Source organism: Lissotriton helveticus, chromosome 2_1 (assembly GCF_964261635.1).
Source record: "Lissotriton helveticus chromosome 2_1, aLisHel1.1, whole genome shotgun sequence".
Lineage (NCBI taxonomy): Eukaryota > Metazoa > Chordata > Amphibia > Caudata > Salamandridae > Lissotriton > Lissotriton helveticus.
In genome coordinates, this window is record NC_136059.1 from 132,369,606 (window position 1) to 132,392,945 (window position 23,340).

At 43.2% G+C, this 23,340-nt stretch overlaps 1 protein-coding gene across 1 annotated transcript in view; it reads left to right on the forward strand.

The window, feature by feature from the left end:
• The first annotated feature begins 1,734 nt into the window (after positions 1–1,734).
• LOC144820076 (uncharacterized) overlaps positions 1,735–23,340 on the forward strand; it is a 30,567-nt gene continuing 8,961 nt past the window's right edge. Inside the window, exons 1-2 of the mRNA XM_078677728.1 lie at positions 1,735–1,814; positions 13,546–14,010. Of these exons, the coding sequence (XP_078533854.1) occupies positions 1,769–1,814; positions 13,546–14,010 (511 nt within the window). The 5' untranslated portion in view covers positions 1,735–1,768. The remainder of the gene's footprint in view (positions 1,815–13,545; positions 14,011–23,340) is intronic.

A 23,340-nucleotide genomic window follows, 5' to 3' on the forward strand; every position in this document is an offset into this window, starting at 1 on the left:
TCTTGAATTTTGAACCATGCTAACCCCAGTGTAGGGCAGACACTACAAGTATCAGTAGTATATGTCCACATGGAAAGGTTTGTGCTTTGCATAGTGAGGTCTGTCCAGCACATCATCGCTACACTTGGTATTGTGTGCATATTATTGATGGGTGACTTGCGTCCTTCACACATACTTGATTCCCACATCTCCCAACATTCAGCTATTGTGCGGCTGAAGGGCCATGGCATTCTGGGAAGGTCCGTTGTACTGTTCTGCGCTGCCTCAGTGGTAGTAGGGGGGGTGTGGTCAGGGGGCGGTCCCTAGGGGTGGTGACGGAAGGTGTTGTGGCTCCTAAATGCCTTCCGTGAATACCAAAAGTCTTAAAATGAGGATTTTTCTCAGTTTAGTAATAGTAAAGTTTGGACTCCTAACTTTAAAACTCCTTAATTCCTTCTGTGTATACCGAAAGTCTTAAAATTAGGATTTTTCTCAATTTTACTATTACTAAACTGAGAAAAATCCTAATTTTAAGACTTTCGGTATTCACAGAAGGCATTTAGGAGTCCTAAAGTTAGGAGTCCTAACTTTACTACTACTAAATTGCGAAAAATCCTAATTTTAAGACTTTCGGTATTCACAGAAGGCATTTAGGAGTCCTAAAATTAGGAGTCCTCACTTTACTACTCCTAAACTGAGAAAAATCCTAACTTTAGGACTTTCGGTATTCACAGAAGGCATTTAGGAGTCCTAAAGTTACGACTCCTAACTTCTGTGAATACCGAAATGCGTAAGTGTCTTCTGTGAATACCAAAATGAGTAAGTGCCTTCTGTGAATACGAAAATGGTAGTAAGTTTAGGATTTTGTCTTAAGTTAGTTCTGTGAATCGAGCCCATAGTCATTTTTATACACCAACTCTCACAAACACTGCCTTTTACATATGTACTTAGTTGGACATGTACCACTGAGACATCCATTCACTCACCAACAGACCTATATGCACACTCACCCACCCATACAACTGTTTCCACATGCACTCTTAAACTCATATACCCAGTCAATCAACCACTAACTCATCCATGCACAGATTCGCGCACCCCCTACCCAACCACACACAGACTCAGTCTCCCATACAAATACGCAGGCAACTAATCAGTGACCCATATAGACACTCATGTAGCTACTGACCAACTGATGCAGCAGCCAATACAACAATAGACAACTGATCCAAGCATTCACACAGTTTAGTCACTAACCCATGTATTTAGTGAGACACATTTAATCACTCACTTAAACAGTCAGTCACACACCTACTAAATCCTCCATCCAGACAGTTATACATCCACTCATTCTTCAATGCAGCTGGGTATATACATAATACATATTTAAATTAAACCACATTCACTGGATGATGTCATCACTGATGTCATCAGTGATGTTATCAGTGATGTCATTTGACATGTCATCAGTGATGTCATGAGTTATATCACTGACCATGTCATGAATGATGTAATATGTGATGTCATCAGCAGTGCATTGTGGGCGCGCAAGTTAAAGTTAGCTCATCTAACTATAAAGGGGGGAATTTCTATGGTTTTGTATGAGTGAAATGTCCAACTAACTAAAACATCCCTGAAACCTATGTTGTTTTCAGTGAATATACATATATTTATATAGCTTAACCTTAAGATGTGACTGCTTAAATCTTCGACTTAATTGACAAAAATTATTTTCTTAAAGTTTTTCAGGACCTGGGATTCCTCCAGTGGAGAGAAACTCACCAAAGCCATGGATTCCCCACTACTATTTTCCTTTCTTCTAACTGTGATCACAGGTTAGTGACCTCATATGACAGAAGTCACACAAATGTGCATAAGTACAATATCAATACTCACTAGTGGGATTAAATACTATGTAATTAATCATGTTATATGGACAAGTGAGATAGACATTCCAACCCTATGCATAATGGACCCTTGCAGATCTCCGCTTAATCAATCTTGCTACATAGCTGCACTCTTGTGTAGCCACTTTAAATTGCATACAGCATTTATTTTTGGTAAAATGATTTATTTAATTAATGAAACAGATTTGGTTGAATATATGGAGTTGAAAAAATGGTCAGTGGTAAATACATTGCTTAAATTTACCAAAAACTATGGGGCTTATTTTCGAGAGGGTTGTGCCACATTTGCACCATGTAGTGTTGTAGATGTGTGATGAAAACCTTTAAGTCAGATTCTTAGAAACCACACACAGCCACTTTGCGGGGCTCTGAGTGGCTTCAGGAATCTGGAGTAATGCAACACTACGCAAATCGCTGCTTTGGATTGCTTTGCCCTGGGCTGGCATTCCGTGAGTGTTGTGTGGGTGCTCCCAGCCAACTCCCATATATTTTGCTGCATCCTGGAATTTATAAGAACTTGTAAACCTGGGAATGCACTAAAATCGGTAAACTTCCCAGGGGAGGGGTATGAAGAATAAATATCTCTATTTCTTCCCATTTCTATCTCTTTCCATGTGTGCTGCACCTTACAATCTTCTGCACCAATGGCATTCTGCAGAACACATAGGAGAAATTTGCCTCCCAGGATTGTTTTTCAACAGGACGGTGTCCCTTCCTGCTCAAAAACAATCCTGCATGTAACAAAGACACCCTTGAGCCATGGTGCCTGCAGTGGCACTAGTATGCCAAAAGGGTGTTAGGAAATGGAAATCAATGCAGCTATTGCCTTAAATAGGGCACATTCCTGCCATTTCACTGTCACACAGTGCACATAGTACAGCCTGGAAAGGTGTACCAAACAAGCATTTTGGGTACATTAGGGTGCAATCCATAGGACATATTCCCTGGGCTGGCATTTCACCAGAGTATATTTGTACACAGTGCTGGTTTACGCACTGGAGAAATCCAGCCTGATGCTCAAATGCATATTTTCCCTTTTCTTTATGTTTTCTTCCAACTACCCTCCTTGCTCCTCTTTTTATAGTTTTGGGGTGATCTGATCTCCTTCCCACTCTGAATGGGGCTGAAAGAGTTCATATATGAGATCCACTCTGCATGAATGGGAGTATAAGGTTGCCCCCCACCTTTTACATACACTGGATACTGGGTCCACTGTCCCTGTACGCTGGAGCTGTTATAATACAGGTGACATCAGACACTATTGTCATTTAGATTGGGTACATGTTCATGCTCAGTCTATAAATGTGCTTGCCCTTCATTTGCATCTACATTACTCTGTTATCTCTTTCATCTACATTCTCATTTTTAAAGTCTGCAGACTGTTGAGAAGTGAGTTACAAAGTGCTTTCTCAGCACTGTGCTCAAAATCACAGCTCACCCTTGCTCATTTTGCTGAGTTCTTAATGCCATTCCTGCAAGGGGAGGCTGCTCCTCCTTACTTCTGGACCGAGCCGTTTGCAGCACAATGACAGTAATAGCTAAAAAAAAACTAAAGTACACTGAGAGTGAGAGCATTCCAGGGCTCTTGCTACTCACTTGGGGGACGTGAACTGGTCCCCTGTTTCTGATGAATTCACGCCCCCCCCTAGGGGGACCATTTGAGGATCATTATTCTGTATGTTGATCCAAGACATTTTGCGTATATGTTCCTCTTTATATGCTCTTCAATAGCCCATGTAAAGCTCTTGGTTGTTTACAATGATGTGGTGGGCACTATACAGAAGTTCAAAATAAAAAGATAAAGTTCTAAAGATTCACAGTTTCCAATTATCCATGCAACCTCATGTTAGCACTTACAAACACTGTTCACAATCTTGACACATGAATAACGAGTAGAACACATTTCCTTGATCTGGTCCTTCTCCTGCTGCCTACAGACCCACCAGTTCTGGAAATCTCCTGCCTCATTTGCCAACTTGAATGTTCACTTAGTCTTGCATTTAACCTCTACCCATACCCAGGATGGGGTGGTGCCTGCTAGAAGGATTTGAATGCCCACAAACAAACAATAATGTGAGTGTTCCCGTTGACCAGCTTAATCAGTCCATGAACAAGTACATTGCCCAGTCCTGTGAACATCTTTATTTTAATAAATTAAGGCATTAGTAAATCTATTCATGAGTTTAGAATCACATTTTATGAATTGCAATCATTAATTTGTCACCCAGGTACCTAACTCTCATGGAAACAGCTGTAACCGCAGCTCCAACTCCAGGAGCGGGCACAATATATAATGTGTACAACATGTAACTCTCATACAAATGATGTGGACTATTTGAGTTATGTTTTGCAGTCATCTGCATCATGATTGAATGGTATACTTCATGTGGAAAAGTCACGCAAGATCGGATCTGAATTTAGGCCAGGTCTTACAATTGCTATATAGTAACTATTGCCAAGGGCGGTCTTTATGCTGCCTTTGTTGATCTCAAGTCTGCCTTCGACCTGTCCCACAAAACAAACTGTGGATGGTTTTATATGCCTTTGGCATGCCCCATGCTCTATTAATTTTGCTGATTCAACTTCATGAAAATAACAATGTTAATGTTCTCTGGGGCTCCCAAGGTGATCTTTCAGATAGCTTATTTATCAAGAAGGTGTGTGTCAAGTGTGCTTTTTGGCTCTGACTTTGTTTTGTTTTAAAAATGTGTTGTTCAATTTCTTTTCTCTTCTCCTACTGGTGCCCCAACATCAGTAGCCACAGAAATCCTGATCCTAATGTTTGATGACAATATGCTATTAATCTAAAACCCTGAGTGGGCTTCTGCCTGCTTTGTGTTGTTTTGAGAAATTCTGTGGTCTGAGGGGTCTTGTAATTAACACAGATCAAACTATGGGTATGTCTTTAAATCAACAACATTCATTTAAAGGCAGCATTTTGTTGGGGAGGACATTTTGGAGTGTGCTGAGGTTTTTGGTTATTTGGGTGTGACTCTGGCCCCAAATGTATCTTGGAGCCCATACATAAGAAATGGTCTTTTTTTTAAGCATCTCTAACTTGCTGGAATCTTAGTAAAGGAACTTAGCACTTTTTCAACTAAACCAATCAGCCAGGTTCTCCAAATGTACGATGCAAAGGTTCTTGGTTCAGTCATTAATGTTCCTGACCTTTGGGGATTTCCTGATACTAGTTCAATTACTAATGCACAAAATAAGTTTCTGAGGACAGTAACATGTACTCCTAAAAGCACCCCCATCAAACCACTGTTGATGGATCTGGGTAGAAAAGCTATGGCATAGATTATGGACCACCCAAGAAATGCCAACTACACGGTAGTTCTTAATGGTGTTATTTTGGTAGACTGCTCTAAAAAAAAAATAGGCTGGCTACAAAAATATCAAACTATCTTTATCAGTTATTGATATGACAGAGCTATTGCTGATCCTTCGGTATCTCTATTTACAACTGCTGTTATCTGAAAAGAACAGTTTTGGTAAGCAAACCTTTTAGCCGAGACATGCTATTCTTTTGAGCTATATTAGGCCGGTACATCTGTCTCCCTGGATAGGAAACTATATTTCCTATTCAGGGTGAGATACCTCCCAATTAAATCCTTTACCAAAAACTGGACTATTGATAGGGCCGACAAGTGCCTTCATTGCCCATCTAGTGAGGAATCCCTTTCAAATGTATTGTTTATATGTCCAGATTTCACCTATTTGTAGACTTTTGGTATCTAAAAGCAGTATTGTAGCAATGAGAATTTTAATGACTAATTGCAGGCTCTCAATTGCATTTTCTGTTGTCACGTTTTTGGGATGGATGTGGGCCATCAACCAGCGAACAAACACCAAGTGAATGCTATGAGATTATATTCATGTTCAAATATTTTTTTAAATATTTAAATTGTTTTTTATGTGCTGTAATGTATTATGTGCCACTTATTTTTGTACTTTGCTATTATATATTTGATTCAGATAATATTGATGCTTATATCAGAGTGTGGTAAAATGCTTTACGTTTTATAACCTTGTTTGTCAAAATAAAGGTAATTGAATCAAATTGAATCACATTTAGGGGTATATTTACAAAGATTTGATGAAAAACAGCACAGTAAACAAGGTTTCTGTGCTGCGTTACCTTGAGAAATTAGAATTATGGCTGTGGCTTGGGACACTGGGCACGTTCCCACTGCAATGCAGTATGAAAGTGTGCATGCCCTTCCTACACATGCTAGGAAGAGGTGCGTACCTGATTGGTTTAGGTCCTTTAACTGTGAGTACCCTGTAAAAATGTATACCATATACCCAGAGCAGGTACGGCACTGGCTACTAGTGGAACACAGCACTGATTGTGCCACCCTCAAGAATTGCCTTTCAAACATGTCGCATGTCTGAGGGTGAGCAGTTGCCCTTAGGCTCAGTGTGGCATTTCCAACTTTCACTACCATTCGATAACCACTAGGGGAAGCCCAGATGGGCAGAGCAAGTAGTAAGCTAAAGGCAGGGCAGGGACACATGGGTGTTCCATGCAAAGGTAGTGAAGAACCCCATGAGGATTTCCACTAGCAAGGTGGTCATCTATTCCCCCGGGACACCACAGGGTTTTGCTCTTTCTCTTTTAGTGGCCTAGGGCTCTGGGCACTTACCCATTATAAATGCAGTGTTAAAGTGTGTGAAGAATCCCTTCCTAAACTTGTTAGGAAGTGGTGCTGGCATGGTGTTTTTAAATATGGGTCAGGCCTGCCATTGCAGGCCTGTGTGTGCGTACTTGCATCTATGGTCTTTTTAAACATGTGTGAAGTCTGCCATTGCAGGCCTGTGCATACGACATTGAACTTATGCACAGGCTGGCTTTTTTAAACCAGTGGCCAATTCCAAGGGGACCTTTCACTGCCACTAGAGCAGTTCTGGGGTAAGTGTTAAGGGGTGAAGCGTGTGGTAGGTGAAAGGAAGGACAGGTACACATGTTTCTTGCCCAGGTAGTGAAGAATACCTATGTGTTTTCACTACCTACCCTTAAGTTAACATATGAAAATGATTAAAATTAGCTCAAGCTGCAATAAAGGATAGCCGTGGAGTAGCCTCATAGTGTTTCCTATTGTTGGATTCACAGTGACAACCCCTCTCCTGTGGTGAAGGGGGATTTATCATCTGTGCATTCCCCATCGACTGAAAAAAGACTTTGCATATTGAACTGGAATGACAGACCTCTGCCATTTGAGGGTGTGGCTGGATAGATTTGAGGCAGAAGTTTTGGAAATTGGCCTCTGGGAGCCAGAGCATTATCCCATAACTGAGATTAAAATCTGCATTCCTCAGCCTCATGGCAGACAGGATTGAAATTTTTGGGAGATATCTGTGGTTCAAAGGGAAATCTCCTGAACTATCCCAACTTGAAAGGCACACTACAGTACAACTACTGGTGCCATACGTCTGCAGGGCAGAGTTACACTGGTGGAGACATGGGAGCGGAGAACCTGGGACTGCTTAGTGCACACTGTCAGATAACTCTGCTGTGCACAAGGAAGATTTGCCACATTCCTCCTTGTAAAATCCTCGGGACTGTGCTGATGCTCAAGGGGGTTCACCTCTTGACGGCCCAAAGTCTGGAATAAATAATACACATGGACTAGTGGGATAGTCAAGCGAGGGAAGGAAAGGGTAGGAACAGCTTGGAGGGAGATCTGAGGATGACAAAAACAACACTAGATTAGTACTAATTCAGAAACTCTGTGGAACCACTGAATGTACTGTTTAGACTTTGGCTTGCCCCTAAAAGCCTAGAACATACTCCCTGAAAAAGAAGAGGTTGAATGGTCAAATAGCCTGGAGAGAGAAGAGAGCGGTTGCATGTACGCAACATGAACTAGAGACAAAACAAAGAACATAGGTTGGACAATTTTTCTGTACATCACCCCCTCTTAGGTTGTGCTATAAATGAGAGAGATCCCCCGCCCCTTGTATTACATACCAAAAGACATGTGTGGCTTGGCTGTATATGCAATGCAGAAACACCTGTACACCCTATCAGGTCCCCCTCTCCTAGACAAAATAATTGTGGGGATAAAGAATAACCAAACTCAGCAAAGCAAATGATGATAGGGTTTTCCAATACAATACAGTCTTGTATCATTCCGGTGGGTGTATGTATATAATCTCTGGTTATTCCAAAATATAACCTGTGATGTGCCCATCCGGTCCATAACAAAGAAAATACAAATAAAGCACTAGAAAATGTGATCAAAGTACTATGTAATTACTATCCCAATATCCGGCACTCGAGAAAACAATGTCACTGGGAAGGAAGCAGCAGCTTCCTGTTACTCACGGTTTGGTGCTTGTCTCCCTGCATGAGACCGTGTTCTCGCTGGTCTCTCCAACAGGGAGATCACAAGAAATGGAGACCCTGACTCGCTCTCCTCTGCAAAGAGAACCAGAAGGGCGGACCTCTGCCAACAGAGGAAAGCACAAAGAAGCGCTTGGGTGTAGAGGAAAAGAACACCCCAAACCTTCCAACACAACTCCTTCAAACAAGAATGGTCCTGGAAAAAGCGCGGAACTACTAGCAGCTCGACAGGATCCACAGACAGAAACGAAGCTTACTACGGGCAAATCACCTGAAAATTCGGCAGCGTTTACAAAGTCAGAGCCGCCTTTACTCTTTGCCCGAGACACGTGAGACGTAACTCATGCATTGCGCACCGGGAAATGTAGTTTAGTCAAAGGACCGCTCTTCCGTGGCTTGTACTGCAACAGTCAGTGTACAATCGGAGGCAGAATCCCGTCAAGATTAATGCCATTGGAAGGAAAAGTGCCCCCTTCCTGAATAGTTGATGGCCTATACTTTCTACCTTCTGCTGCATGTCAACCTGATGTGTGCCCTCCTAAGGCTTGTTGGCTTGCCCCCTGTTATTTTGGGGACTCAGGAACATCAAATATCTCTGCAAGGAGCCCACAGCATCTAATTGTGACACCTGGAGAGCGGTGCTCTATTAAGTGCCCACATTGTCTGCTGGACCGAAGTGGTAGCGCAGTGTGAGCATGGAGCTAAGAATTGTGCCTGGATACCAGACTGCCTTGTGTGGAGCCCCAGAAGTCGTACTAGAATCTAAGGTGTGTGGCCATTGCGTCATGGGGACCATAGCAAGCATAAGGGTCTTGTTGGTGGTGAGCATAAACACTAGTTGCATAACCTAGCGTGGCTTTGTTGATTGTGCCACATCTTTCTCATGTGACACGCTGACAGCATGCTCATTGCGTGAGGTGCCTAATTCACAGGCTTTGACCCATGGAAGTGATGGCGTACCCAACAGAGTGCCTTATTCTACCTCATGCTGTAGTGTAGTTCCTATATTTCCACTAGGCTCTGCTCATTGGAATAATATATCTTGTAGATTTGACGTAGGACTTAGGTCAACTAGGTCTCTATCAAATATACTAAACTTAATTGTGAGTGCCAGCTAGCTCAGAGGTCACTAGAAAGTTTCTCGAGTTCAAAAGAAGGGATTCGCTTCTGACAACCGCATAAACATGACAACTTTTTTTCCCCAAGAATAAAATTTATCTTCAGAGTCCTGAAATCAATAGATAAGTATTTCACTTAGTCAATCGTGCATTCTTCGTTTCTACAGAGTTTGCAGAGAAATAGAGAGACGGGCGTTTTCAATAAAAGGTTTATTGAACATTCTTCTTTCTCATGCAACAGTAGTGAACTGCTACAATTGTTAGGCAAGTAAAGTATAATGCGTACAGCGAGAATAGTATTATAAAATAATACTGTAAGAGCATTGTATGGTTTCTAAGCCATATAAAAATACATACATAAATAATGAGGCCAAAATACTCAACTGGTGCTTCTAAAATAAGCCTACCCCAATGTACCTAACCTAGGTCTGGTACGTGGGAAGTAGTACGTCTTGTCTTTTGCATAGGTTTCAAATCTACCAAAGGTTTCTCTAGGTTTTTATCAGCTCCATGCCTTAGAATGAAGGTGGTCTCGTATCTCTGTCTTGGGACTCAATTTCCCAACACCCCGCAAGGGGAGTCAAAAACTAGCTAAATTTCTCAGATGTGCAGGGCAGCTTCCTGATCAGTGCATCAGCTGGAGAGTCGGGTTCCTTCCGCACTTGCTGTAGCGAGCTGCGTCGGGCAAGTAGGTCGTCGAACTGATCCGAACCACTGTGCTTTGCCATAGCAAGGGAAGGTATATTTATACCTTGGAGGTGTTTTAGGAATGCCTTGTTTAACGTAAAGTTGGGCATATGAATGTCATGAATGAAACCCTGGGGAATAGTTGTTCATTATAAAACTAACAGAGTTATGGGAAAATCAATATTCAAGCAAGGGGAAGACCCTAACGACGTTTGTTGAACCGATGGAAGAGACATGCCTGTATTTGGGTAGCATGGGCTATGCCTAAGTAGGGGCTTGATTTTTATGCCTATATAAGGGCAACGTGATTAGTACCTATATAAGGGCATTAATCGGGAACATTTACTCAGATTCTAAAATGGTACACAGCAATGCGGCCCTGCTACACTCATGCCTGTGTATGTGTGGCCAGAATTGTCTGGTGCAACAGGCACTGCTTGGTTGCTACTTGAATCGATGTGTGTTTGAAAGGGTGCTTCTCTCTTCTGAGAGGCTCATCTGCTTCTTCCCCATTTATTGATTGTTCCTTTTGAGCCATCACTGTGGTGGACTACCTGTCCTCTCACCATGCCTGACGACTTCATGTTGCTAGGTACCATTGCCATAACGGGCCTGGGTAGTGAGAGTGATTGACTAGTCTGAAGGAACACTTCCGAGAGCAGTCAGAAGTGGGTCAAACAACTGCATGACCTCCGCCCCTGTGCTTTGGAGAACTGGGCGGGTACTGGAAGGCATTCAGTGGAAATTGTTCAGTAAGAAACTATTGCCCTCAGCCGGCTTCTGCTCTGCATCCTGTGGGTGAACTTCCAGAGTGGAATTAGTCCTGCTACCTTCCCCAACCTTCTTCTCTAGGACACAGCCAAAGTGTGACTCTGGCCGCGATCGGCCTAGTATCAGGGAAGGACTGTTTATCTCTAACCCATGGGTGTAGTGTAGAGAGGGTTAGCTGAAAGAGTGAGGAGGGCTTAGAGCATTGGGTCTGGATAGTACTGTCAACTGACCTGCTGGATATTAGTTGTACCTCATTACGCTGCTGTGTGCCAGTGTACCCCATACGGACCTGCCTGGTATCTGTGGCACTGCATAACAGTGCAGATTGAGTGATTGTTTTGGAGTGGCAATGTGAGGACTCCCTGTTATGTAATACATCGCTAAGTGGTACTGTTTTGTTGCAAGGGATCTGCCTCGTTAACATTCATGAGGCAGGTCACAATTTGCCACCCATTGGGAATGGCCTGAAACCTTTTTTTTTTCAAATTTAGCTTGTTTTCCTTGAAGGAGTTTTAAAACAAAAATTAAAAATGGAAAGGGGTGCTCTTGGGACCCCTTCCTGTTTGTGGGTGGCTTACCACCTGCTTTAAGTAGATAGGTATATTCCCAGTGTTGTGTGACCAAAACAATGCTTATACCATTCTGACATGCTATTAGGAAGGGACACCCTTGGCACACCCCTTCCTAATAGTGACTCGCAAACACTATTTTGTAAGTTACCTATGTGCAAAATAGCATTTGTACATACCACCGCCCTTTTTTTGCAATCGCAAACGGGTCAATTTCCCATTTGCCACCGCAAATAAAGGTCGTAGATCTAGCCCAAAGAGGCAAACTCTATAAATGGGCTTGATTCTTGTTATAAATGGAGTATGCATTTAGTCCAGTAAATAAAAAGTTTTTAGCATAGCAGAAATAGTGAAATTACATATTTGATGGTGCTCTCTACTGTGATAATAAAGAAAAAGGTGGCTCCATGAGACAAGTTTTGGCGTAGGGTCACTCAATTTGAAACGGGTCAAGTACATTACATTTGAAGATTCTGCCTGGTTAGGGCACCACCTCAGCAAACCAGTGCCAGTTCCTACAATGGCACATCTACAAATATATGGCCCAGTTCTGCTTACTCATTGCACTGACACTCTTTGTAATGCCTATCACAGATGCAAGTACTCTTGTGCCATGGCCCAATGGTGCCTGCATAGTGGGAAGAATAGTTGTTTTGTATTTAGGGGTCCCTTTGTTCAAAAAACTATCCTCAGGTCCATCTCACTGCTTCTATTCACAGCCAATTTCATCGAAAAGGCGTAAACACCCAGCTAGCAAACTTCATTGAAGCCAACAAGGTCCAGGATAGCTCCTAAACTGGATTCTGCAGAAACCACAGCCCAGAGACCGCCCTACCCGCCTCCATCGATGACATATGCGCCCTCCTCGACCATGGCCAAATGGCAGCCCTAATCTTCCTGGACCTCTTAGCTGCCTTTGGTACCATCTCCCACTGCACACTAGCCACCAGACTCCACGAAACAAGCATCTGAGGAAAGGCCCTTGACGGGACAGGCTTATTTCTCAAAGGCTGAACTCACGGAATCATACTCCTGACCTACCTCTCAGAACCAACAGAAACCAAATGTAGAGTATCTCATGGGCTCAACATTGTCTCCTTTACCGACAACACCCAGCTCACCCTCTCTCTCACTAAGGACCCCAACATCACCAGGGAGAACTTCGAAGAAGGGATGAAAGTGGTTGCAATCTGGATGAAAAAGAGCTGCCCGAAACTCAACCCAGGGAAAACAGAAGTCCTCATCCTTTGCTCAGCATGCTATTTTGCCTGGTGGCCCCTCAACTTTTTATTCCGCCCTCACTCTCCCCCTGACAGACCATACACTGTAAACTGACAGATCAAAGCTGTATGCTTGGCCTGCTACAACACCGTCTGCATACTCTGAAAAACTTTCAGATGGATCCCCTTCGAATTCAGAAAAATGGTCACGCATAACCTAATCACTAGGAGAGTGGACTATTGCAATGCCCTCAATGCTGGAATCAACAAATGCCTTCACAAGCTCCAGACATGCCAAAAGTCTGCATCCAGACTGATCCTAGAAAGCCCCCGTCACAACCACATCACCCAACACCTCTGGGATCTCTACTGGCTCCCCATCAAAAGAAGAATACCCATTAATCTCCTCACATACGCATTGAAGGCCCTCCACAACATCGAGCTAGCATACTTAAACAACCACCTCACCTTCCACGCTGCCAAGATAGACCTCCGATCAGCCGACCTCTCTCTGGCCACCATTCCACACATATATAAGAGCAGAACGGGTGGCAAGTCCTTCGCCTACCTCGCAATCCTGACCTGAAACAACCTCCCCCTCCACCTCCGGCAAAGCCGTACACTGCTCCAGTTCAGGAAGGACCTCAAGACCTGGCTCTTCATATTACTCAGCACCCAACTGAGCCGCCCCCCAGCGCCTAGAGACACATGAGTAGCTGCGCTTTACAACCCATTATTGAATGATTGAATTGCTGCCAGTCCCAAGATCCATATGGATCCCCTGAATTAGCACTGTTTTGAAGCCCCAAAAAAATGTTGTAAAATAATGTCAAGCTATAGTGCAGTACCTTTTGTATTCTGACATCCAACCTATCTAAAAATATTCAAAAACATGACTGGCTACTCTCTAACCTTTGTTCTTCTCTTCTCCCCTTTCATGTACAGTGTTTCCGGGTCACATTTTAGGAGTCATTCCTGTTACAGACAAGAGTTTCAGACAGGCGGTTCTGCCGCCCTTTGAGGATGGCTTAAATGCCTTGGCGTCTGTTGCTGAAACTTTGCTGAACAGCACCGACCTGCCACAAGTTATTCAAAATGTTCGCCAACTCCTAGAGTCATCGCACAAAAGTCTGTCAATTGCAGAGAATGCATCAGAGGCACAAGTGAAATCATTGAGCAAAAATATAGATGAGCACTTAGACAAGATAAACATTTTGAATGGTTCCCAGAAAATGCTACAAGATAAGATACAATTTCTTACAGTGCAACTGTCTGAACAACTAAAAACAGCAAAGAATGATCTCAGGAATGCAACTGATGGTGTAGAAAGAGCGACAAAAGCATGGTACGAAGCACAGGCCGTAAAGAAAAAGACCCTCTTCTTACTTTCTGTTTATGGACGAGAAAAAGGTATTTATTGCTCTTGGCTCAAATTGAATATCATAAAAGAGATAACACACCTGTATTCATATCACTTAGTCCCAGACAAAACCCAGTTAAACACTTAGGGTCAACATTTCAAAGATTTTATGCAGTGCAGAGTAGAAAAAATTATTGCTGCGCTGTTTTGCGTCAACTGGAGAGAGCTGAAATGTGCCATAGCTACAAAGGATTGGCACTGTAATTTTCTCTCCATGTGTGGCACACTTTCTGCAGCCGCAAATCAAGGCAGGTATCCTTGCACCCTAGGACAAGGGTAAGTGAGCTGTGGGCAGGATATTTTTGTGCAAAAAGCATTTCCTTTCTGCACAAAATTGTGTTTTAATGCAATTTCCTCTGTTTATGGGTGCTGATGTATGCACCACACATGCAGAGAGGAGGAAAGGAGGAAACATAAAAACAATGTTCTAATTGTGCCAGCCTCTGGGAGGTGTAAAACCATGAATACAAATCTTGATAGATGTACATTTGCTTCAGAATCCATGGGTGAATCCACAGGAGTGTCCATGCACCATCCATTGAGCACTCATTTGATGCAATACTTTTGGGCATATGTCAACACCTTTTCAGGTGTGCTGCTTTATGCAGCACACATAGAAAGAGGAAAATACCTTTAAGGGTGGTTTTTGTGCAAGAAGGTTACCCTCTCTGCACAAAATCAATCCTGCCAGTAATGCAGGCACCCTTGCACTGTGCTTCACGGGTGTCCGCATAGGTGCTAACCTGCACGCTGTGTACCAGAGAGCATGAATGATCTATATCCTTGTAAATATGAAGCGTTTCTGATCTATGCATTTAACACTATGCAGTTCATTGCACCATCTTTGCTTGCTTCCCTGATTTGCATAGAAGTTTTGTAAATTGTAATATACTGCCTCTGTGTAAAGAAAACTAAAATGAATTAAACCATATAGAGAGTGCAAGATATCCTCAGAGAAAGATAGAGCAACAAGCAGGTACTAGCCGTCTTTTTCAGATAGTGTGGTTGAACAGTTAGGCTTATCAGAGGACAGTGTTAAGCATTTTGTGTACTCAATTGGACAAACACTCAAGAATAAATCCAAAATCAATATTGAATAAAATCAAATCGGAACTACACTTTATACAGTTTCAAATACTTCAATAAATAATTTGTAGACTTTTAGTTATGGAGAGAAATGCAGTGCAGTTCAAAATATGCAGTGCTAGGCACTGGGCAGTCGATACTATCATATATTTACTAAAGCGGTCATCAGAGAAAGCAATGGAAACATATAGCTTCAATGCAGTAGACCGCCAAAACAGTTTTGATTGTGGATGGTGGCAGCAGGTCACTGTAGGGCTATGCATGCCAAACACTGCCAACCCAGCGGTCTTGGTGGCTGGACAGCTGGTCTAATTTGGATGGCAGAGGACACCGTTACTGCTGAAAACTGTTGAAGTTTTGGGTCTCTGGCCTTAGTGTAGAGCCCCCTCCTCTCACCAGGTTTTGTGGGAATGACTGAGATCACCACTTTCCTGTGCAGTGGCTTGCTGTTGCAGGCTTTCAATAGTGGGGCAGCTGCTATGCCCCTGGCACAGATCTTCCCTAGAGGGTCCCCCTGGGCCCAACAGCTTAGGCTGGTAAGGCTCTAACTCCTGTGGCTTAGTTCATTCTGGGACTGACTCTTCTTCTCCCTGAGGAGAAACGTCTGGTGTCTGTTCAGAAGCTAGTTCCCCAATCTTCCTGCCTTTCTTCTTGGAGGGCTGGGTCATTCTTCCAGACTCCATTACATAAAAGGGTACACCCAAAAGTACTGGGACCTGGAAAATTAACGTTGCATGGAAAGTAGTCCCAGTATAGGCATTTGAAGAAAACATACAATTCTGAATAATGATTTACAGGAATAAAGGAAACAAATCTTCTACTGTTAAATTAGACATGTTATTTAATCACATCCTCATCAAAGCATAATATATATAACATTTATGCTTTGATGAGGATGTGATTAAATAACATCTCTCATTTAACAGTAGAAGATTTGTTTCCTTTATTCCTGTAAATCATTATTCAGAATTGTCTGTTTTCTTCTAATGCCTATACTGGGACTACTTTCCTTGCAACATTCTTCCAGACTCCAGCACCTATTTTGCACTCTAAGCTCTGCTCAGTGCTCAGGTTTTGGCACACACTCAGTCTGTGATTCCATGGACTCTGGCATGGATCCTCAGTGCTCCCAAATCATTGCCAAGCAAACTAGGAGTGTCAAGGAGACTGCTTTCTCTAACTTACCAGCAACCCCTAGTCAAAGGACACCATTGCCATAGGATGGTTTGTCATCACATTGTCAATGTTTGTGACTGAATAAGATCTTTCAGGCATGCAATGATCAGGGGACACTTGATACTGTGATACTGTGTATTTTTGCATGTTATTGGGCCAGATGACTAAGTTGGCTCGGTCCACATCCCACATAAGAGTTACGTCAGTGAGCTCTCTGACATGGTCAAGGCCCTCCTGATATCCCATCTTGAGAATGGCCACTGCATTTACTGCAGAAGAACTAGAGGCATTTTCTTGTAGGGAAATTGATCAGTTCCTTGTTTTTTCAACCAGGGTGTCCAGATTGGTGCCCAAATGACCAACATTCCTGACATCAAGCTTCTAAGGATACCAATTCTTCCCCTGGTACACCCCTAGACAGTGAAGAGTCTCAGGGCCCACCCTTCTGAACAGGTTTTTTGAGCTCTGTTGAAGACTCTTTGTTCTTAGGATTACCCTCTTTACCTGGTTTGGGGATTTCTGGCCTCTCTCTTATGGTCTCACCCATCAGTGGTAGTACTGGTCATGCTAGTTTTGATCCAGTGGTTTGATTTCTTCCACAACTCTGGAGAAGAAAGTAGACCCATGTATATGAGATGCTGATGTTACTACTTAAAAAATGCTCCTTCATAATTAAATTGTAAAACCCTTTGTAGTCTATAACATTTTTACCTGTAACCAACCATCAAGTGTTTTTACTTAAAAGTCAACAAATTTGGCCCAGAACTGACTCTGGGTTGTTAGATTCTCCTAGAAACGTATTCTATACTCTACAGTGGTAAGACCAAAGAACTTTGTCAGGGCACACTCCAGAAGATCATAGGTCTTAACATCTATCTCATTCAATGTCCAGAGTCTATCATGACATTTTCCTGAGAACAGTTCCAATAAGAGAGTTTCAGTGTTTCTTTTCTACTTCCCTAGCTACTCAAGCTCTCTCAAAAACAGTGAACATTTTGGTGATACCATCACCCTCTGCAAATGGGGGAATATCTCCTTTGGGGTTTTTTAGGTTAAAATATTTCTCTCTCTCTATTTACTTATAAATATGCTGTCACCAGAGATAGGTCATAGGCCCATTTCATTCCTTTTATCTTTCTATTTCGAGGAGCTGAGTTTCTAAACTCAGAAGCTCATTTATGAGCCCTTACAACACTTTTGCGCCACTGGTATGCACTTTATGTGACACACCGCCCGCGTCAAAAATGCGCCATGTGGCACCCTTTTGACAAAGTGACGCTTCTAGGCAGATGCGCAACTTTGTATATCCCAGTGCTACATTATACCTGCAGCTGGTATATTGTATGCAGAGTGGGCGTTCCCCCACATCCAAGCCTCATAGAAGTGGTGCACTGAAATCTATAAGATTTCAGCGGCCCACTTCTAAGACGCCATTGCGTGAAAACCTTATGTCTGCCTCATAGCAGGTGTACAACTGACACAGGCCTGTTCACATGGGGCTTGCCCCAAGTAAAAAGAACATTGCTGGAGTTGTGTCACGGTTCCGACACAACTCCATCAATGTAATACTGACTTATTTGTCATTCAGTGCGAAATGATGCAACATAATTTGGCAGTGATCGTGGTAAGCATCTAGCTGAAGCCATCTAGTTTTCGGCAGCCATCTTGTCTGCCATGTGCTACCATGTGCTCACCCTGTGCTTTGTCCTTCCTTACTGTTGTTTGCTCTTGTATTCTGCATGTGAACAAACTATATTTAGCTTCTTCCACTCTGCACATGCTCAGTTAAGCTTGCAGCTGTCCATGCAGCTGTCTTTAGTCTGTAACTATCAGGATGTGTTTGCTAGAATTAGAAACTATTAGCTCCTCGCTCTCGTTGACTGTGCATTTTCTGTATGACCTTATATGTACATAAAATTTTCTTTTTGTACTTGTACCGCCTTCTTTTGAGCGCCTGTGTGGGTATAAAAGGTCCATGTTCCTTCTGTTCAGTGTGCTACTTCATACAATATCTCAAAGCATGCTGTGTGAATGTAGTTCCACCTCATGAGGTTAATAAACTCTTTGTTTTATATTCCAGTTTCTGTGCCAACTTCTATTCTATTGGTCTGAGGACTTGTGCATAGAAGGGCGAACCCCTAGCACTGGTAGGTCTTGCTGAGGCTCACCCCGACAAATTGGCGCCCCACCAGGGGGGCTCATCGGCGACTCGGATGCCGAAGGAGTGGTCGAAACGAAGGATTGGAATCTCGCTGCGGATGATCACTGCCCAAGGAGACCCGCGTCTTGGCAACCACAGCGTTTTTCCTCTTTCTGATCTGACCCTCCAGGTGGTGCCGGTCCTCGACTGAGATCTCTTTTGTTGATTCACCGTGCAGTGACCATTTGGTCGATTCAAGAACTTGGCAGTTGGAATATGGATACCAGGGATTGGTAAGAGTCGTTTTGATGCATCACTTGCTGTTGGTTTGATACCATGGGTTACTAAGATCGTTTGTTACAGCTTATTGTTTGTTTTGGAATTTGTATTGGCCAATGTGGGATTCCGTGATATAGGTATATATAAATTGCAATTTATATAGGCATCTAATGAGGAGACTTTTCTGTACTTTGAGTAAGATTTGAACAGCACAACGTAAAAGCGAACCTTATGTGCTACTTTGGCTGTAATACTGCATATCTTGCACTATTTTTGGGCTGCCTGTTTCTAGCACACTTCGAGAATGTGTTGCTTTTGTGGTGGGACCAGTTTGAGACTCGATGAAGCTCAACCGCCCCCCCCCCCCCCCCCCCCGGAGAGGACGCCTAATAGGGATATGTATATTAAACATGGTATTTCTTCTATAATGTACAGCACGTTATGGAATAAATATACTAGTAAGGATCCTGAGTTGCGTTGGCCGATGCATGGGTTGTTTGATTTAGAAAAAGATTCAGTATGTGGAACAATGTATGTTTAAGCAAAAGACTAGGCAAGATATGTTTGACTGCTTACGAACGTGGGAGAAAGAAGTGCGTGTACGAATGAAGCGTGAGCAAGCCTTGATTGAAAAGGAACAACGAAAGAATATTTATGCGAAAGAATTAGAGTGGAAAAATAAAGAAATTAAAGAACTAAAAGAGAGAGAGGATAGGCAGAGCCATTTACAGGTAACTGGCCAATACGCTGTTTGGCGGCCCGTCTCTCTATCCTATCCTTAATAAACCACAAGATGATTCTCTTTTGCTAGATCATTCTCTGCCTCCGTATACTTTTCCCTCTTCTCCTCATGATTCGAATGAGGACTCTTCTAAAGAGCAGGAGAAAGCACGGGAGACTCGTTCTATGTTGTCCGCTAAGCGTGCGTCTGAGCTTAGATCTGCTGCCGTAAAGCTGTACGTAGTACTGCCCCTGCTTCTGCACTTATAGATCACATGAAAAGTTGGCAGGAAAGCAAATATATTTTACAGAGGTATTTGCCGCAGAAGTCCTTGAGTGGTTTAGGTAATATTCTGATGAGTTAAAGCCCAATGATGTAGCAAATGACTGTAAGAAAATGCGTGATTGTCTTTTTGTCTTTTCTCAGGTGGCTGACTCAATCAGGCATTTGGTTAAACTACGTACTGAAGCAGTCCGTTTGCGAGAAGGGAAAAATGCAGCTGACGAAGCTGCACAAACATCCCAGACCAGCGTGACACAGGCTTCTACTTCCGAAACAGATAAGAATGTAGTAGTTCATGTGAGACCTATGCGGGAAGACGCACCTTTGTGTGTCCCTCCTAGCGGTGCGGGAACAGATGATAATAAGGATTCTACCGACGCAAAGGGTTATTTTATTTATAATTGGGTCTACACTCCTTGGAATAGAGCGGATGTTATGACTCTTAAAACTGCATTGCCTGATCCTCTGAACAATCCAGCCGCTTTTTATGAGGAATTTGAGGGAGCCAGTAGCTCTTGTACTATGACTCTGCCCGATATCGACATGTTCTTTGGATTGATTTTTCCCCCTGATATGTGGAGAACGGTTCGTAAAATTGATGATCGTGCATCTTTTGGGGCGTTATGGAAAGAATTAGAGCAAATGGACGTAGAAAGGGAACCCGCACAGAAACCATGTCAGTTAATTTTACATCTTCCCTCAGCTATATAGGTTAAGTTAAAGACGATTATTCCCCCTAAAAAGATAGACTGGTCTGTATGAGCATCTCATAAGCAAAAGGCAGATGAATTGGTTTCTGACTTCTTTACACGTTTTGAGGAGGCATTCCACGATTTTAGTGGCCAGTCATTGACAGATGACAAGGGCAGGCATCTGTTTGTCGATAAATATGTCGCCAACTTGTTGCCAGGAATAGCTAGTCGCCTAAAGGCCAGTGAGAGTTCATGGACTACCTCTTCTCCGGTTTCTCTTTTAACTATGACTCAGTATTATGAACATCAGGTATTAGAAGCGAAGGGTAATGAGGATAAGAATACTAAGGAGTTAAAAATGAAGGTTATGTCAGTTCAAGCTTATGGTCCGACTTCTAAAGGTAATGATAGAGGTGGACGTGGGTCTTATGGTCCGTCTTTCCCTCCTTATGCTTGTTCATCGTTGTCTTCTGACCAGTGTGCGTACTGTAGGAAATTTGGACATTGGGCTGCTGATTGTCTGGCATTGCGTGCTCATCAGTATCTACGTGTACGGGGACAAATGAGAAATCATTCAGGATATTCAGGGCCTTGAGGAAGCACGGATGATTGTGCTAGGTTTGATGCTAATACACGTGGACATAATGGTTTTAACACTTTTGATAGACGGAACCAATATCAAATGACTGATTATTTGCCATCTGATTTGAAAGAATCTGCTTATGCATATGATTGCCTAGGATGGGGTAAGGAATCAGTTGAAGTTCCAGTAGATCAGAAGGGTCCCTATGTTACAGCACATGTTTTGGGTTCTACTGGTCAGCTTCTGGTTGATACAGGAGCTACTCGTAGTGCCTTATCTAAACAATTGGTTCCAAGGGCTCCCATGTCTATCTTAACCATTACATCGATAGGTGTCGATAGAACACCTTCCCTTATCCCACTGTCACAACCACTTGCATTTCATGTTGACAAATTCACTGCTCTTTGTCCATTTTTGCTTTCTCTGAACACACTAGACAATATTGTGGGTCTTGATATGCTCAAATATTTTAGGGGTATGATACGATGTATTCCTGAAGGTGTACTTGTTATTCTGAATGACAACTACCCCGTAATTGAGAGATCTTGTCTTTATAAAGAGGACACTGCATTAGCTTCACTCCCTAGTACTTTGTGGGCTACTTCAGAAACTGATGTAGGGCAAATGGTTATTCCACCAGTACATATTAGTGGCAAGGAGGGCGCTTCATTGCCACGCTTGCCTCAATGCAAAATTTCTCAGGAAGGCGAAGAAGCACTTGTACGCATTGATCATGATTTAATTGAAGTGGGGGTTGTGGAAGAAGTTCCTTATAACATTTGCAACAGTCCTACTCTTCCCATTTTGAAAAAAGATACTGACACTAGGATTTACAGTTTCATTATTGACCTACGAGAAGTTAACAAGATTGTAATACCGCAATACCCAGTGGTTTCTGACAAAACAATACTTCTTACTTTGGTTCCTCCGACAGCACCACAAAGTGTCACGAAAGAAATTACAATATTGTAGACCAAAGGTTACCTACTTTGGTCACATTCTGTCTAAGGAGGGGTATGTATTTGTATGTATGTATTTATTTGCTTATTAAGCGCGTCTGCCACCCAAAGGGTATCCTGGCGCTGAGACCGCATCATTCCTACAGATAGACTACAATTACATTACTCTGGGGAACAGAAAGGTCTTGAGATCCTTTTTAAAGGAAGTGAGATCTTGTCTACTCCTCAGCTTCAGCGGGAGGGTGTTCCAAAGAGTAGCGGCCGTGAAGCTAAAAGCACGGCCACCCATCCTCACTCTATTGATCCTGGGGACCGTCACTAGAAACGCGGAGGAGGATCTCAGAAGTCTGGCAGCATGGTACCAGGAGAAAAGATTTTGGAGCGGTATCAGTCCCTGTCCATGCAGAGCCTTAAAAACAAGGCATAAAGCCTTGAAGGAAATTCTCTGTTGGACGGGTAGCCAATGAAGATCAGCCAGCGCGCCGGAAGAAGAGGCGGAGCGAGGGCGGGATAGAGCCAATTTGGCCGCCATGTTTTGGATCCTCTGCAGCTTTAGAATCGAAGTTTTGGGGGCTCCCAGAAGTAGTGCATTGCAGTAATCTAATCGACTAAGGATAGAACTGCGCACTACCTCTGCCCTAGCCTCTATGGGAAGGAGCGGTAAGATCTTACGTAGGGCGCGGAGTAAGCCCATGCAAGCCGCCGTGGTCCTTTTTACAGAGGCATCGAGCTGCAGGTTGGGTTCAAACAGAACTCCCAGATTACAGGCCGACTCAGCAGCCTCTACCGTACCTAAGATAGATATAGGCCAAAAATCGTCCGGAAGCGGACGAGGGGTAGGGTCTAGGGAGCAATGAAGAACCTCCGTTTTAGATCCATTGAATTGAAGCGAGTTAGCTTGCAGCCACTCAGCTGTTGCTGACATGCAGCAGTGGAAAGTGTCCCTCGATACTGCCTTGGAACCCTCAAATGAAAAAATCAATTGAGTGTCATCGGCATAATTGATGACAGATATGCCGAATGACTTTATCAGGTCAACCAGGGGTCGAAGATACAGATTGAACAGGATCGGACTGATCGCTGACCCCTGGGGGACGCCCTGATTCACTTGTTGTATGGCAGATCGAAAAGGTGGTAATGCCACTGCCTGCTGTCTGTTGCTGAGATAAGATGTTAACCATCTCAAAGCCAAGCCAGTTACTCCTGTACTCTGAAGACGGCTCAATAGTACTGCATGGTGCACCGTGTCGAACGCGGCCGACATGTCAAGCAGCACTAAAAATGCTGACTTGCCCATGTCGACACGCGCTCGTAGATCGTCCAACACGGTGACCAATGCAGCCTCAGTGCCGTGAGCCGGCCTGAAGCCGAATTGCGATGTATCCAGGCAGGAGTTGTTTTC